At 54.7% G+C, this 13,039-nt stretch overlaps 5 protein-coding genes across 5 annotated transcripts; 4 read left to right on the forward strand and 1 right to left on the reverse strand.

Moving 5' to 3' along the window:
- The first annotated feature begins 18 nt into the window (after window positions 1-18).
- Window positions 19-1,118, forward strand: BAUCODRAFT_34586 (uncharacterized protein). Its single transcript, XM_007678618.1, has one exon. It carries the CDS (start codon window positions 394-396, stop codon window positions 949-951), a length of 558 nt encoding a protein of 185 aa, XP_007676808.1. The 5' UTR covers window positions 19-393; the 3' UTR covers window positions 952-1,118.
- Window positions 1,119-2,665: 1,547 nt separating this feature from the next.
- Window positions 2,666-8,637, forward strand: BAUCODRAFT_71294 (uncharacterized protein; the record flags this gene model as incomplete). The annotated part of the gene is made up of 4 exons (XM_007678776.1): window positions 2,666-3,034; window positions 3,115-3,310; window positions 3,497-8,415; window positions 8,473-8,637. 4 exons carry the CDS (start codon window positions 2,666-2,668, stop codon window positions 8,635-8,637), a joined length of 5,649 nt encoding a protein of 1,882 aa, XP_007676966.1.
- A 563-nt stretch (window positions 8,638-9,200) lies between these two features.
- Window positions 9,201-9,829, forward strand: BAUCODRAFT_148687 (uncharacterized protein; the record flags this gene model as incomplete). Its single annotated transcript, XM_007678985.1, has 2 exons — window positions 9,201-9,297; window positions 9,366-9,829. The coding sequence occupies 2 exons, from the start codon at window positions 9,201-9,203 to the stop codon at window positions 9,827-9,829; spliced, it is 561 nt and encodes a 186-aa protein (XP_007677175.1).
- A 510-nt stretch (window positions 9,830-10,339) lies between these two features.
- On the forward strand, window positions 10,340-11,501 carry BAUCODRAFT_148688 (uncharacterized protein; the record flags this gene model as incomplete). The annotated part of the gene is made up of 4 exons (XM_007678986.1): window positions 10,340-10,391; window positions 10,439-10,540; window positions 10,587-11,420; window positions 11,476-11,501. The coding sequence occupies 4 exons, from the start codon at window positions 10,340-10,342 to the stop codon at window positions 11,499-11,501; spliced, it is 1,014 nt and encodes a 337-aa protein (XP_007677176.1).
- BAUCODRAFT_505304 (uncharacterized protein) lies at window positions 11,463-12,617 on the reverse strand. The gene has a single exon (XM_007678987.1). The coding sequence runs from the start codon at window positions 12,407-12,409 to the stop codon at window positions 11,525-11,527; it is 885 nt and encodes a 294-aa protein (XP_007677177.1). The 5' UTR covers window positions 12,410-12,617; the 3' UTR covers window positions 11,463-11,524.
- Between the last annotated feature and the right edge of the window lie 422 nt (window positions 12,618-13,039).

The raw sequence follows: 13,039 nt of genomic DNA on the forward strand, positions 1-13,039 counted from the left end.
TGCAGTCCCACGGCCTTCCAGCAAGTACGGAGTCCTTCAGCATTCCGAGCTTCACATGAGCCTCTCAAGGACCGTGGAGAGTGTTGGTTACGCTAGGTCCACCGCCTCTTGTTATGGTGGAGCTTGCTGTCGATATGTCGTTTTATTCAATGTCTGTGCGTTGAGGATGAGTTGCTCGATATGTGTACAGCACTCTCCAGTGGCCACATATCGGGCAATGGCGGGTCAAGATAATGTGCTTCCGTTATAGAATTGCCAAGCAATGCCGCTGAGCGCTCACTCTGGTGACAGTGGGACTACCATATCATAAATAGGCGACATGCCACGCTTCCTGCTACCAAACACTCCCATCGCCTCGGAATCTACTCGTCCAACGCATCATCATATCCAGGCATGGCTCACGTAAAGATCGACCCAGCCATACTCTATTGGGGAACGCCAGTCGTCCTCATCACAACGACGAACGAAGATGGCACGTCCAACATTGCACCAATGTCGTCCGCCTTCTGGCTTGGCAATCGTTGCATCCTGGGCCTGGCATGGAACTCAAGGACCACAATTAATCTGCATCGGACTGGCGAGTGCGTTCTGAACCTGGCTTCGGACGAAATGGCTCCCGCTATCAACGCGTTGGCTAAGACGACAGGCACCGAATTCGTCCCAGAGTTTAAGCTCTCGAAAGGATACAGCTATATCAAAGACGAGTTTGCTGTAGCACATCTTACGCCTCTGCCTTCGGAGAAAGTCCAAGCTCCGCGCATCAAGGAATGTCCAGTCCACATGGAGGCTCGTCTTGTGAAATACACGGCGACGCTTGGTGGTTTCATTCATGTCATCGAGGTTCGGGTTTTGCAGACTTACATAGGTGAAGAATTGAGGATGCCAGGCTATGAGAATCGAGTGGATCCTGATCGATGGCGGCCCATGTTCATGAGCTTCCAGCGATTGTAGGGGTTAGTGCCTGGAGGCACTAGGTTTGAGTCAGTACTTGCGCAGATTGAGGAAGAAGGGTATCGTTTGGCGAAGGAAGACGGCGGCGTTGCTTCTCCGTAACCGTGGCCAGACCATGAGCAGCAGCAATGCTGTAGGTAATAGCCAGCTCGTAAACAGCAATGTGACCTTTGAAGAGTCTCTCATGTGCCCTTTTCGTGAGTACATTCCGTGCGGCCGTAAGCCATGCGACACAGGGCCGGGTCGAGCACAAGGTTTGCCATTGATTACGGTAGCTATGTCAGGCATATACGCGCATACATGTTGAAGGGAAGCATACGCTTCTCGACTTTCTCAGGTTTCCGAAACGGCGATAGGCACGAAGGGTTCACGGTCCACGGTTCACGGTTCACGGCTTAGTTTCTGCCGCTACGCTTGCCTCCGCTTTCTCCAAGCTCCAAGCCGAACCAACGTCGTGCTACTACGGTTAGCCGAACGGGCTGCATCCCTGTCCAACATCTCGCCAAGCATCACCGATCTGCTGTTCCTCGTTCATCAGATCGTACGTCCGCGGTTCGTAAGGATAATCGCTTGTGTATTGTATGAGAGAGAGTCGCAACGCTCTTCAAAGGCAGGATAGGATAGAACATGGGCGAGGCGAGGCGAGGCGCCACGCGAAACTCAAGTCGACGGCGGGACGGAACGCGAATCGCGAGATTCCGTATCCCAAGACAGCCTTGTGAGGGCCCAGATCTCGGGACAGCAGCATCATTATTCGCTCGACTCTATTACCGTTCCGCAGGAGGGATGATCTGACTGTGCTGGAGAGTTCCTTCACTGGCAGTACATTGCATCGCAGTGAAGCTCCATGTCGGATGTTGTACGATAATGTGGTGGGGCAGCCGCCGCTGAGAGCATGACGAGAGGCACCAACACCAACAGTTCGGGTGGTGGCAGCAGCATCAAGACTGCGTTCAACGACAACAACGGCAACAGTAATGTTGCACAGCGACAAGGCTCCACCGAGAGCTCTGGCACCGACTCATGGCGCTCGACGGACACGGTCAAACATGGGTTCGCGTTCGGAAGGCACGGCAGTCAGAGGGAGAGAGGGACACCGGTGACGGTCAATACGAATAAACGTTTACAGTACGTGCCCCTTCGGCGATGTATGGGTGCGACGAGGTAGTAGCACGTGCGGATGGCGGAGGAGGCTCTTTGTTGTGGCAGCGAGGGCCAAGCTCTCAAGGCGAGGCGGCGTTGCGAAGTGTGTCGAATGTAGCGTGGTTGTAAAGTCGTAGGCGCGTGTGGCGTCGAATTGGCAGATACGTAGCGGCAAGAGCCGTGCATGCGATACGACTGATCTTGCAAGTGAAAGACAAGGACTAACAATACCTGCTTCAGACTCGATCGCAAGGACTCCGAGGTCTCACCGAGCACCATCCTTCCCAAACCGCAACCCATGAACCCGCGCACCAACATCGCACCGTGGGAGCAAGGAGAAGGCCCGTCGCCAAGCTCACAACTGAACAACTACCGTAGTGACCTGTCTGTCCTACAAGGCTCCGGCAACATTCCATCGATCAACCGCCAGCCGCCATCCACCGTTTCGCCGTGGTCCACGGGCAGGGAGAACGAATCCCAGATGCCCACATCTGTCTTCGGCGGGAGCTTTTACAATGACTCGAACGAGAACCTGGGCCAGATCTCGCCCGGGTTCGCTCCACCTGGCGGGATGGGCTTCCCCTATGACGGCGAGGATCGCAGGCCTTCCATCGCTAGCGCCACTACTGTGTCCTCGTCTGGTTCAAAGTCAAGCCTGGGGGGTAGGTACAAAAAGAAGCTGCAAGGCTTCTTCGGCGAGGAGTATCCGACCCCGGGCGGTAGAGAGTTGAGCAGACATAACTCGGAGACGAGCTCTCTCCAAGGAGGCGCTCTGCCATCGTTTGCGCCTGGAGCTGGACCGAGGAATAGGAATAATTCTGTGAACGATGGGTCATTGCGCAGTGGACCTCCGAGCCCAACAAGCTCTAGGCCGAGGACGCCCGCACCAGGTCCCGGTCCGAGTAGCGAGGTCACGCCATGGATATATCAGGATGTGCAGGTACGTGGCGGAAACTTAGTTGGATGGCTATTGCCACCAGCCTGCCTAAAGATCGCGCAGGCGTGACTAACATACTGCAGGATCGAGCACCAGAATCGTTCTTCCCCGAGCAGAACAATAACCGAGCACCCAAGCATTCCGTCTCGACACATCATCGATTACACTTACCCGGTCACCGACACAACCGTAGCACCGAGGAGAAACCCAGCATCAGCCATGGGTATCCGCTGCGGCCAACGACGAGTCGAGAACAATCGTTCAGTGCGGCAGCCAGAAGTAGGGAAGCGTCTATGATGAGCACCACTCAGGCTTCAAGACCGCGCGGGACATCGCCGACGCCGAGCGCGCACAGCGCGCAAAGCTCGCATACCCAGTCCAATCGCTCACCTGGCGGTGCAGGACATGGCAACGGGAAGCGCTCCGTCTTCGACCGCCTCACTGGCCGGCACAAGCAGGACAAAGCCAACTTCGAAACCGCGCAGACCACCACCTCGGCCACAAATCTGCCAACCACAAGCGCCACACTGGGTAAGACGCGCGCTGATACCAAGTCCATTGCCAAGCCCTCGAAAGCAACCATTCGCACGGAAGCCATCAATAATGCTGCTGCGTCGTCTACTAACAACATCGCGGCGATGTCTGCTCCTCGTAAGGAATCACGCTTGCCCTTCAAAACGAAGCGCACCGAGACTGCGTCAGATCTGCGTGCTAGGGATCCCAATGCGCGCACGCCGGAGGCCGAAGGCTCTGCAAACGTTTGGCATCTTGACACGGATATGTCACAAATGGAGGGCATTGTTGATCACCGACAACCACTCATGACGCCGCCGAGTGGAGAAATATATACCGGATGGCCTGGCGAACAACCAGTCGCGAAACAACTTCAGCCGCAAGCTGGAGATGACAGTGGCGGGACGTGGGACGCGCCTGATTCATGGGCCGTGAAGCGTATGCCGGATGTGAATCAGGAACGTCTCACGGAGCTCGACGACAATGGCAATGTGCAGCGGGATGAGGACCCGGGACCTATGTTCTTCATGCGGATATTCAGGGCAGACAGCACCTTTGCCGTCATCTCTGCGAGCTTGAACACCACCGCTGCGGAGTTGATCAGCATGATGGCGAAGAAAACATTTTTACAGGATGAGTTGGATAATTACCAAATCGTCATGCGAAAGCAGGACACAAGTCGACAACTGCAGCAAGGAGAGAGACCATTGGTGCTACAGAAGCGGCTTCTTGAGATGGCCGGCTACGAGTCGAATGACCGGCTTGAGGATTTAGGGCGCGAAGATCATGGCTACCTATGCCGCTTTACCTTCTTACCAGCCAAGATGAGCGGCTACTCATCTCTCGAGCGGGATCCAGGCTTCAACAAGCTACAGCGGTTCAATCACATTGACCTTGCTGGGCGGAATCTGGTGACCATACCGATCGCGCTGTATCAGAAAGCGACTGAGATCAACACGCTCAATCTTTCGCGAAATCCAACACTCGACATACCGAAAGATTTCGTGCAGAGCTGTACCAACCTGCGCGAGATCCGGTACACCTCCAACGAGGCCTGGCGCATCCCACCGAGTCTACCGTTGGCGGGAAAGCTGACGATGCTCGATGTCTCCAACAATCGACTTGAACAGCTCGATCATGCCGAACTCTGGCGCGTGAGTGGGCTTGTGAGTCTAAAACTGAGCAACAACAAGCTCATGAGCGTGCCATTATACTTTGGCCAATTCCACGCGCTGCGTAGTCTAAACCTGAGCTCCAACTCGCTAACCGAATTCCCGGACGCGTTAAGAGAACTCACTACATTGGAAGATCTAGATGTCAGCTTCAACTCTATCTCAGCGCTAGGGAATATAGGTGCGCTAACGAACTTGGGACGCTTGTGGGCGACGAACAACAAGCTCTCTGGACCCTTTGACGAATCGCTGAAAGCGCTTGTCAACCTCAAGGAGATTGATGCGCGCTTCAATGCCATCAGCAACATCGATGTGGTATCGCAGCTGCCACGACTGGAACAATTGATGTTGGGACATAATTCCATCTCGCAGTTTGAAGGGTCATTTACACGACTGAAGAATCTCTTCCTCAATCACAATCCGGTGACAAACTTTGACCTCAACGCGCCGGTACCGACACTGAGCGTGCTGAACCTGGCAAGTGCGAAGTTGGCTCGCTTGCCGGACGCGCTGTTCATTAAGATGCCGAACTTGACGAAGCTGACAATCAGCAAGAACCACTTTGTGAATCTCAGCCCGAACTTTGGTTTGCTCAGTAAGCTGGAGTATCTGAGTCTAGCGAAGAACGAGTTGAGCCGGCTGCCGGCGGAGATTGGACGGCTTACTGAGCTACGATATCTAGACGTGCGGGAAAATAATCTGGGTGTGTTACCGCCCGAGATTTGGTACGCCAGGCGTCTGGAGACACTGAATGTTTCCTCGAACGTGTTGTCCGACTTTCCGAAGCCGGGTGCACCCTTACCGCCGCTGCAGGATGTGGCCAGTACGCCAGGCACTGCAGCACCTACCCTGGCCACCAGTCCAGAATTCGAGGAACTCGGCAGGCTTGAAGACTTCCAAGCGCGAAGGCCAAGTCAGGCGAGTGGTATGCTTTCCGTCTCATCTTCTCCCGGTACGGTGAGTCGGAAGGGCTCAGTGGTGTCATACAGCTCAAGCAAGCCAAGTATGGTCGCCCGGCAAAGCACCGCTAGTTCCACCGGGACCATTACACCTACAAGCCGGAAGGACTCGACGTTGAGCAGTAGACTTGCGACAACGTTTGCGACGAGTCTGCGGCACCTCTTCCTTGCGGACAACCGGCTTGAGGACGATGTGTTCAATGAGCTTGTACTCTTACCTGAGCTGAGGATCTTGAACTTGTCATACAATCAGCTCTATGACATTCCACCGAGAACGATCAAGCGGTGGACACACCTCACTGAGTTATACTTATCCGGCAACGACCTTACCAGCCTGCCGAGCGAGGACTTGGAGGAAGGTAGCAGTCTGAAGGTTCTGCATATCAACAACAATAAGTTTCAGGTCCTGCCCGCCGAGTTGGGCAAGGTGCAGAAACTGGCTATTCTGGATGTGGGGAGCAACATGCTCAAGTACAATGTCTCCAACTGGCCGTACGATTGGAATTGGAATTGGAACCATCAGCTTCGGTATCTCAACCTTTCTGGGAACAGACGGCTGGAGATCAAGCCAAGTCCGCAAACATTGAGTGGCAGAGAGGCGCGCGATCTCACAGACTTCTCGTCGCTCATCAACTTGCGCATTCTCGGGTTGATGGACGTCACGCTTACGATCCCCAACATGCCTGACCAGTCACCGGATCGGAGAGTACGAACTGCCGGCAGTATTATCGGTACGAGTATGCCGTATGGTATGGCGGATACCCTTGGGCGGAACGAGCATCTGTCCACGCTTGATATGGTTGTGCCGCGGTTTCAGGGCCACGAAGATGAGACCCTCATTGGCCTCTTTGACGGACAAAGTCTAACTACAGGAGGCAGCAGGGTGGCCAAGTATCTGCATGACAAATTCAAGCACCACTTTATTGAGGAACTGGACCGACTTAGGCAGGGCGAGACGCCAGCCGATGCCCTCCGGCGGACGTATCTCGGCCTGAACAAAGAGCTCGCGACAGCCGCAACGCAGGCGCTGGATGCGAGGGAGCACCCAAGCAGTGCGCTTGTGCACCGAGGTAGTGTCTCCGGGCCTACACTTGAGGAAGAAGATCTCAATTCTGGCTGCGTCGCCGCCGTCATGTATCTGCACGGCATGGAGCTGTACGTGAGCAATGTCGGTGACGCTCAGGCCCTGTTAATTCAGTCCGAGGGCGGGCACAGAGTTATGACAAGGAAGCACGACCCTGCAGAGACTACGGAGCGAGCCCGCATTCGGGAGGCCGGGGGTTTCGTCTCTCGGCAGGGCAAGCTGAACGATCAGCTTGACATTTCGAGAGCGTTTGGGTACGTGCAGCTGACACCTTGCCTTATTGCGGCCCCGTACGTCTGCAAGGTCGATATTAAGGAATCCGACGAGTTGATTCTGCTGGCTTCGCGTGAATTGTGGGATTATCTCACCCCAGACTTTGCGGTCGACGTAGCGCGACAGGAACGGGGCGATGCAATGCGTGCTGCGCAGAAGCTGCGTGATCTCGCCATCGCTTTCGGCGCTACGGGCAAGATTATGGTGATGATTGTCGGCGTTTCGGACTTGCGAAAACGTGAACGGGCACGATATCGGACACAGAGCATGAGTATGGGACCGTCCGGCTCACCGGACGACTACTTCAGCACTGTCGCTCGGAAGCCGAACAGACGACGTGATGCTGTCGGAGACTCGAAGCTCGCACGACTGGATCAGGAAGTCGAAGCGCCAACCGGCGACGTAACGCTTGTCTTCACAGATATCAAGAATAGCACGATCCTGTGGGAGACGTATCCGATCGCAATGCAATCTGCCATCAAGATGCACAACGAAGTTATGCGACGACATCTCAGGATCATCGGCGGTTACGAGGTGAAGACTGAGGGCGATGCTTTCATGGTCGCCTTCCCTACAGTCACAAGCGCGTTGCTGTGGTGCTTCACCATTCAGAGCGCGCTGCTAGAGGTTCCGTGGCCGCAAGAGATCTTGTCGAGCGTGCATGGCGAGGAGGTGTGCGACGCAGACGGCAATGTCATCTTCCGCGGCTTGAGCGTGCGTATGGGTATTCACTGGGGTCGACCGGTATGCGAGATTGACCCTGTAACGAAGCGCATGGATTACTTTGGCCAGATGGTCAATCGCGCAGCGCGTATTGAAGGCGTGGCAGACGGTGGCCAGATCTGCGTGTCATCGGACTTTATTCGCGAGGTGCAACGAATGCTCGAAAGCCACATCGAAAGCGACAGGTCGGGTTCCACTGGCTCCGAGGAGACACTCAGCGATGACTTGATGAGCCAGGCAATCCGCCGCGAGCTCCGTTCACTCAGCAGCCAGGGGTTTGAAGTTAAGGATCTTGGTCAACGGACGCTCAAAGGTCTCGAAAACCCAGAGTACATTTACCTCATGTACCCGCATTCGCTGGCGTCTCGCCTCGTGGTGCAGCAACAGAAGGCTGAAGCGGAGTCGCGGGCACAGGTTGAGCGCCAAAATCATGCGGCGAAGGCGAAGAACAGGGATCTGACCGTGGACACGCAGAATGTGTGGGATCTGTGGAATGTTAGTCTGCGGCTGGAGATGCTGTGCAGCTCCATGGAAAGCACAGGCCAGTCGAGATTGAAGCCACCGGAGACGGCGCTTTTGGAGAAAATGAAGCAAAGGGAAGGCGAGGTGACTGATCGGTTCTTGGTGAACTTCGTTGAGCATCAGATCAGTAGGATTGAGGTAGGCTATCATCTCGAGCTTGAACATCATGATGTTGCGCTGACTGTGAGCTTGCAGACCTGCATCACCACCCTCGCCATCCGCAATATGATGCGGCCATTCAAGGACGGTATGCTTGCCCAAGCCTGCCCCATGTCCGACATTCTGAGCGAAATGACAACGCAGCTGGAGGAGTTGAGAATGATGAAAGAGCAGGCCGACTTCGACATTGCACCTGCGTAGTTCTTCATTTCCTGTTTGCTTGGCGTCTACAGCATAGTGTGTGGTGAATTGTTAGGAGCTTATTGCGTGGCGTTCACGGAGGGATTTGTACCAGTACGGAGGGCGCGCTCGAGAGCGAACGATGATCACGCCGTCATGATTGGAGTTACTACGGCAGCGAGGATCCTGCGTAGCGGGCAAAGTAGCTATGAATGTCGATATTGTCGCGTACGAATGTTGCGTTCTCTCCTGGTCCGGCTTTCGCAAAGCTGCAGACACCGGCAACGCCAACACTGCCTACCGTCATGATCATCGGTCCCGGTGCATCTTATTGACTCTATCCCATCGTCATCAACCCACGTAAGTAAGCACGACACCCTCGTGACATACCTGTCGGCCGACTGTCTGCTAATCAGAACACCTAGATCAGTCACCCGTGAAACCATTGAAGACGCTTCACCGGGCCGCTAACAGAAATGTGCATGCGACTGGCATCAATAGCTAAGACGTCAAGTGAGTGTTAAGCACATAATTCCTTAAGCACACCGCGGCAGTCTCATTCAGTGGCAGGTCCAGCAACTGCAATGTCCGGAAGAAAGCTCAATGTTGAGCTCCTCAGCGAAGAGCAACAGGCGAAAGCAATGGCGAAGAGAGTGAGGGGGCAGGCAATCGGAAGAGGATGTAGGAGAGAAGGCAAGCAGGTAAGTTTACCTCAAACAGAGGCAACTGCCGTGCCTGACTTCGATCAGGCGATCCTGCCGTGATCGCGGTCCATGAGAGGAAACTTGCGTACAACAGGGAGAAGTGGAAGAGGGAGAGCGCAGCGATTCGCGCTGCATCTCAGCGCCGCCGCAACACTGGAAGTACGACGTCCGTCTCGGATCACACCGATGACGAGGATACTACCATGACTGCGACGAGGCCGCACAGACCGGCGAATGCGCGTGACAGGATGTCTGTTACATCGGAGGATCCTGACTCAACCATGCTTACCGCAGCAGCAATATTAGAGACTACCAGCCCTGTCCCAAGCAGGATTGTACGAGATCCAACCAAGACCCAGGAAGGGGCTGCAGTTGACCTTTTAACAGCGACGAGCATTCTGAAAATACCGACAGAGGCACGGCTGCGCTTACGCCACATTGGCCTGGAGAAGGAGCGCATTGCACTGGAGGAAAAGCACATCACTCTCGCCAAAGAACGGATTGCGTAGGACGAGAAGCAGCTCGTCCTGGCAGACGGAGAAGATCGTACCGGAGAGCGAGGAGCTGGACTTGCGGCTGGTAGTGCTGCGATCGTAGCAGTAAAGTGCCAGTATCGGCCCTGTCACAATATTTCACACAGTACCTTAATGTGCTGGTCACTGTGTAGTCAGTATGTCAATGGTGGTTCGGACACTACATCCAGCTCAGCACCGACATCTGCAGAGCACGATATTCTGCATATCAGGCATTATCAGGACATTGTCCCTATATTGGGATTGTTCGCTTACGAGGTCTGCCGGTGGCGTTTGCCTCGGGCGTAGTAGTTGATGCGCTACCCCTCCCAAACTCCTTCTTGCATGGCCGGCCGACAGGAAGGCTTGCAATACTTGATTGCGGCGCCAGTAGCTCAACACACATGCTATAGCATCAAACTAGACTGAACGCACCAGACTAACATCAGCACAATCTGCCGTGCGAGGTTGCGTATTCGTAGTGAATATCCGTTGACAACCGCTAGCATGAAGATAAGCGGCATCTACCAGTATCCTGTGAAGGGAATGAGAGCGATTGGTACGATCGGTATAAAGACCTGAGGTCGGCCGCTGATGTACATACAGAGCTCGAACATGCTGTCCTAACCAAGCATGGCCTTCCCAACGACCGACGTTTCATGGTCTTACATGTTCAGGATGATGGAACGTTTAAGAACATGGCGATCGGTCAGTGGCCGTAAGCTGCTAGAGGACTCCACTGACCGTAATCCAGCGCACTACCCCTTGATGTCGAGGTTCTTCCCGTCTCTCAGCATGCCCAATGGGGATGCAATGCAAGGCTGTCTGTCGATACTGTATGACCCTCCAAACGGTGGCGAGACGAAAACGCTTGATATGCCCCTCAAACCAAAAACGGATAATCTGGAGGTGACAGACGTGACAATGCACAATAGCCCTTGTAAGGCCTACAAGATGGGCCAAAAGTATGATGACTGGTTCTCGTCTTGCTTCGGTTATCGTGTTGTTCTCGTGTACCTGGGTGACAATCTGCGCAACGTCCTGATGTCTACAAGCGGAAATAAGCAACCGAGCAATGGAAGTTGGCTTAACTCGCTTGCAAGCAAGGCGACAGAGTTTGTGCTCGGTGCCGATATGGACCAGGCTGGCATCACCTTCGCAGATTGCGCACCTTATCTCGTCTGTTCCGCCAAGTCGATGGAAGACGTCGACCGACGGCTGTCCGAGGGTGTTCAGATGGACATAATCAAGTTCAGGCCGAACATCATCGTATCCGGAGCTGACAAGCCATGGGACGAGGATTTCTGGGCCGAGCTTACCGTCAACGGGCAGACTAAAATCGAATGCATACACAACTGTGGACGATGTAAAAGCATCAATATCGACTACGATACTGGAGAACCTGGCACTGGTCAGACTGGCGAGATACTGAAGAAGCTGCAGTCTGATCGCCGTGTCGACCGTGGAGTCAAATACTCCCCCTGCTTTGGTCGTTATTCATTCTTAGAACGAGGTAGTGAAGGCCAGACGATTAGAGTTGGAGACTCTGTCAAGGTCACAAGGCGCAACACTGAGCACACCAGATTTGGTAAGCTTGGCACTGTGGAATGTGACCACAGCAAATGTGCTGACAGTGACGATAGATTGGCAGGGTCTCTCTACATCATAGCGGAGAAGTCATGGGCGATAAATTCAATCGCCACGATACCACGGCCGTTCGTGATCATCTCCCTCCTGCATCCACCTGCGTGATTTGGCAGCAGTCGTCCTGGGTCGTGGCACCCACAAAGGACCGATGTCATCTAACAACTGTGTAGCAGCCATCAAGTCTTTAATCAACGGCTCCATCAAACCTCGATCTTTCCTGACCGATTGCATCAACTCTTCTACACCCTTCAAAGTCACCTTCAGCTTGCTTAGCGTATTGCGGAAGACTTCTGGACTCAGCTTATGATCGGCATACTCCAGATAGTCGAGTCGAGGACCGCTGCAGTGCGCCATGGCTTTCATTGCGTTTTCAAACCGCGCTATTATGCCTTGAAACGTGACAACCTCAGGCGCGGGCTGCTGCTCCGGAAAGTGTGCCCGCCGGCTACGATCGACGCCGTCCCACTCCACGTTCATCGTCCATAGAGCGTCGACGGCCCTCGGAGGGGCCCACAGCGCGATGGAAGATGCCTCAATGGTCTTGTCGAAGTGGTCTTTGATGCCTTTGCAGTGCTTCATCGCTGAGTGGAGAGCTTGGCAGAGCGTATCGACGGCTCGTTCAAACGGTACAGCTCCCTGGTAGCGCCTTGCTCCTCGAGCCCTATTAGCTTGGGCAACACCGTCGGCACGACCGAGGCTGAACGCGGAGAAGGCTGGCGTAAGCACGTTGTTGTCGCTCAGGTCTTCGTATGAACGAGGCGGAGACGGTTCGTGACACAGATCGTTAAGGCTATGCTGCCACATGCTGGTGCTGATCCCGGGCGGCATCCACAGGTCGCTGTCCATCGTCGTGACTGGAATGCGCCGTCGCACCCACGCCCGCGGGTGCCTTGTGCGTGCCATGACATCCAGAAGATCTGTTGCGGTCATGGTGCCCACTCCGGCTTTGAAGGCTTCGGCCACGGTTTGCTATACTCTCAACGACTGCATGGTTGCGAACTCGAGCGTGGGAGAGAAAGCAAGTCTGTAAAGCATAGTGCAGCTTCCCAGCAATGCTTGCCAGGGTTGTGTTACCCAAGGCTACACCGCTTGCATGCGCCATGCCGATGTTTGTCACGCATACGTATCGGCTGGCCGCTTGCTAAGCAGGTACCCTTACTTGCACAATAGCTGCACGACCTTCACGTGGGCCTTCATCATCCAAGAAGCCATGCCGGTGTCGTTTTAGCTCATCCAGAGTGGGTATGCTGCAACGTCCATAACAATGCAGCTTGTACCTCTCAAGTATTGGGGCCTCGCACCTGCACCTAGCGCAATCAGGTCTTGCGACAGCTGTGTGTCGCTGATCAGCTCACGTGCGCAGGGTGTACGGGCGCTTTGCTGTCACATACTGTTAGCGTGCTTGCCAAGAGCAGCGCGGAGGTCGACCCACTCTCCGCGCACCTCCCCTTGCACTTCTCCATTACGACTGCGTGTCGCCTTGACCGTCCTCTTCGAAGCTCGCTGGTCTTCCTCGCATGCTGTATCATCGCTTGCTGCTCCACTGTTCGCAGCCCTTGC

The sequence above is a fragment of the Baudoinia panamericana genome (genome assembly GCF_000338955.1).
Source record: "Baudoinia panamericana UAMH 10762 unplaced genomic scaffold BAUCOscaffold_7, whole genome shotgun sequence".
Lineage (NCBI taxonomy): Eukaryota > Fungi > Ascomycota > Dothideomycetes > Mycosphaerellales > Teratosphaeriaceae > Baudoinia > Baudoinia panamericana.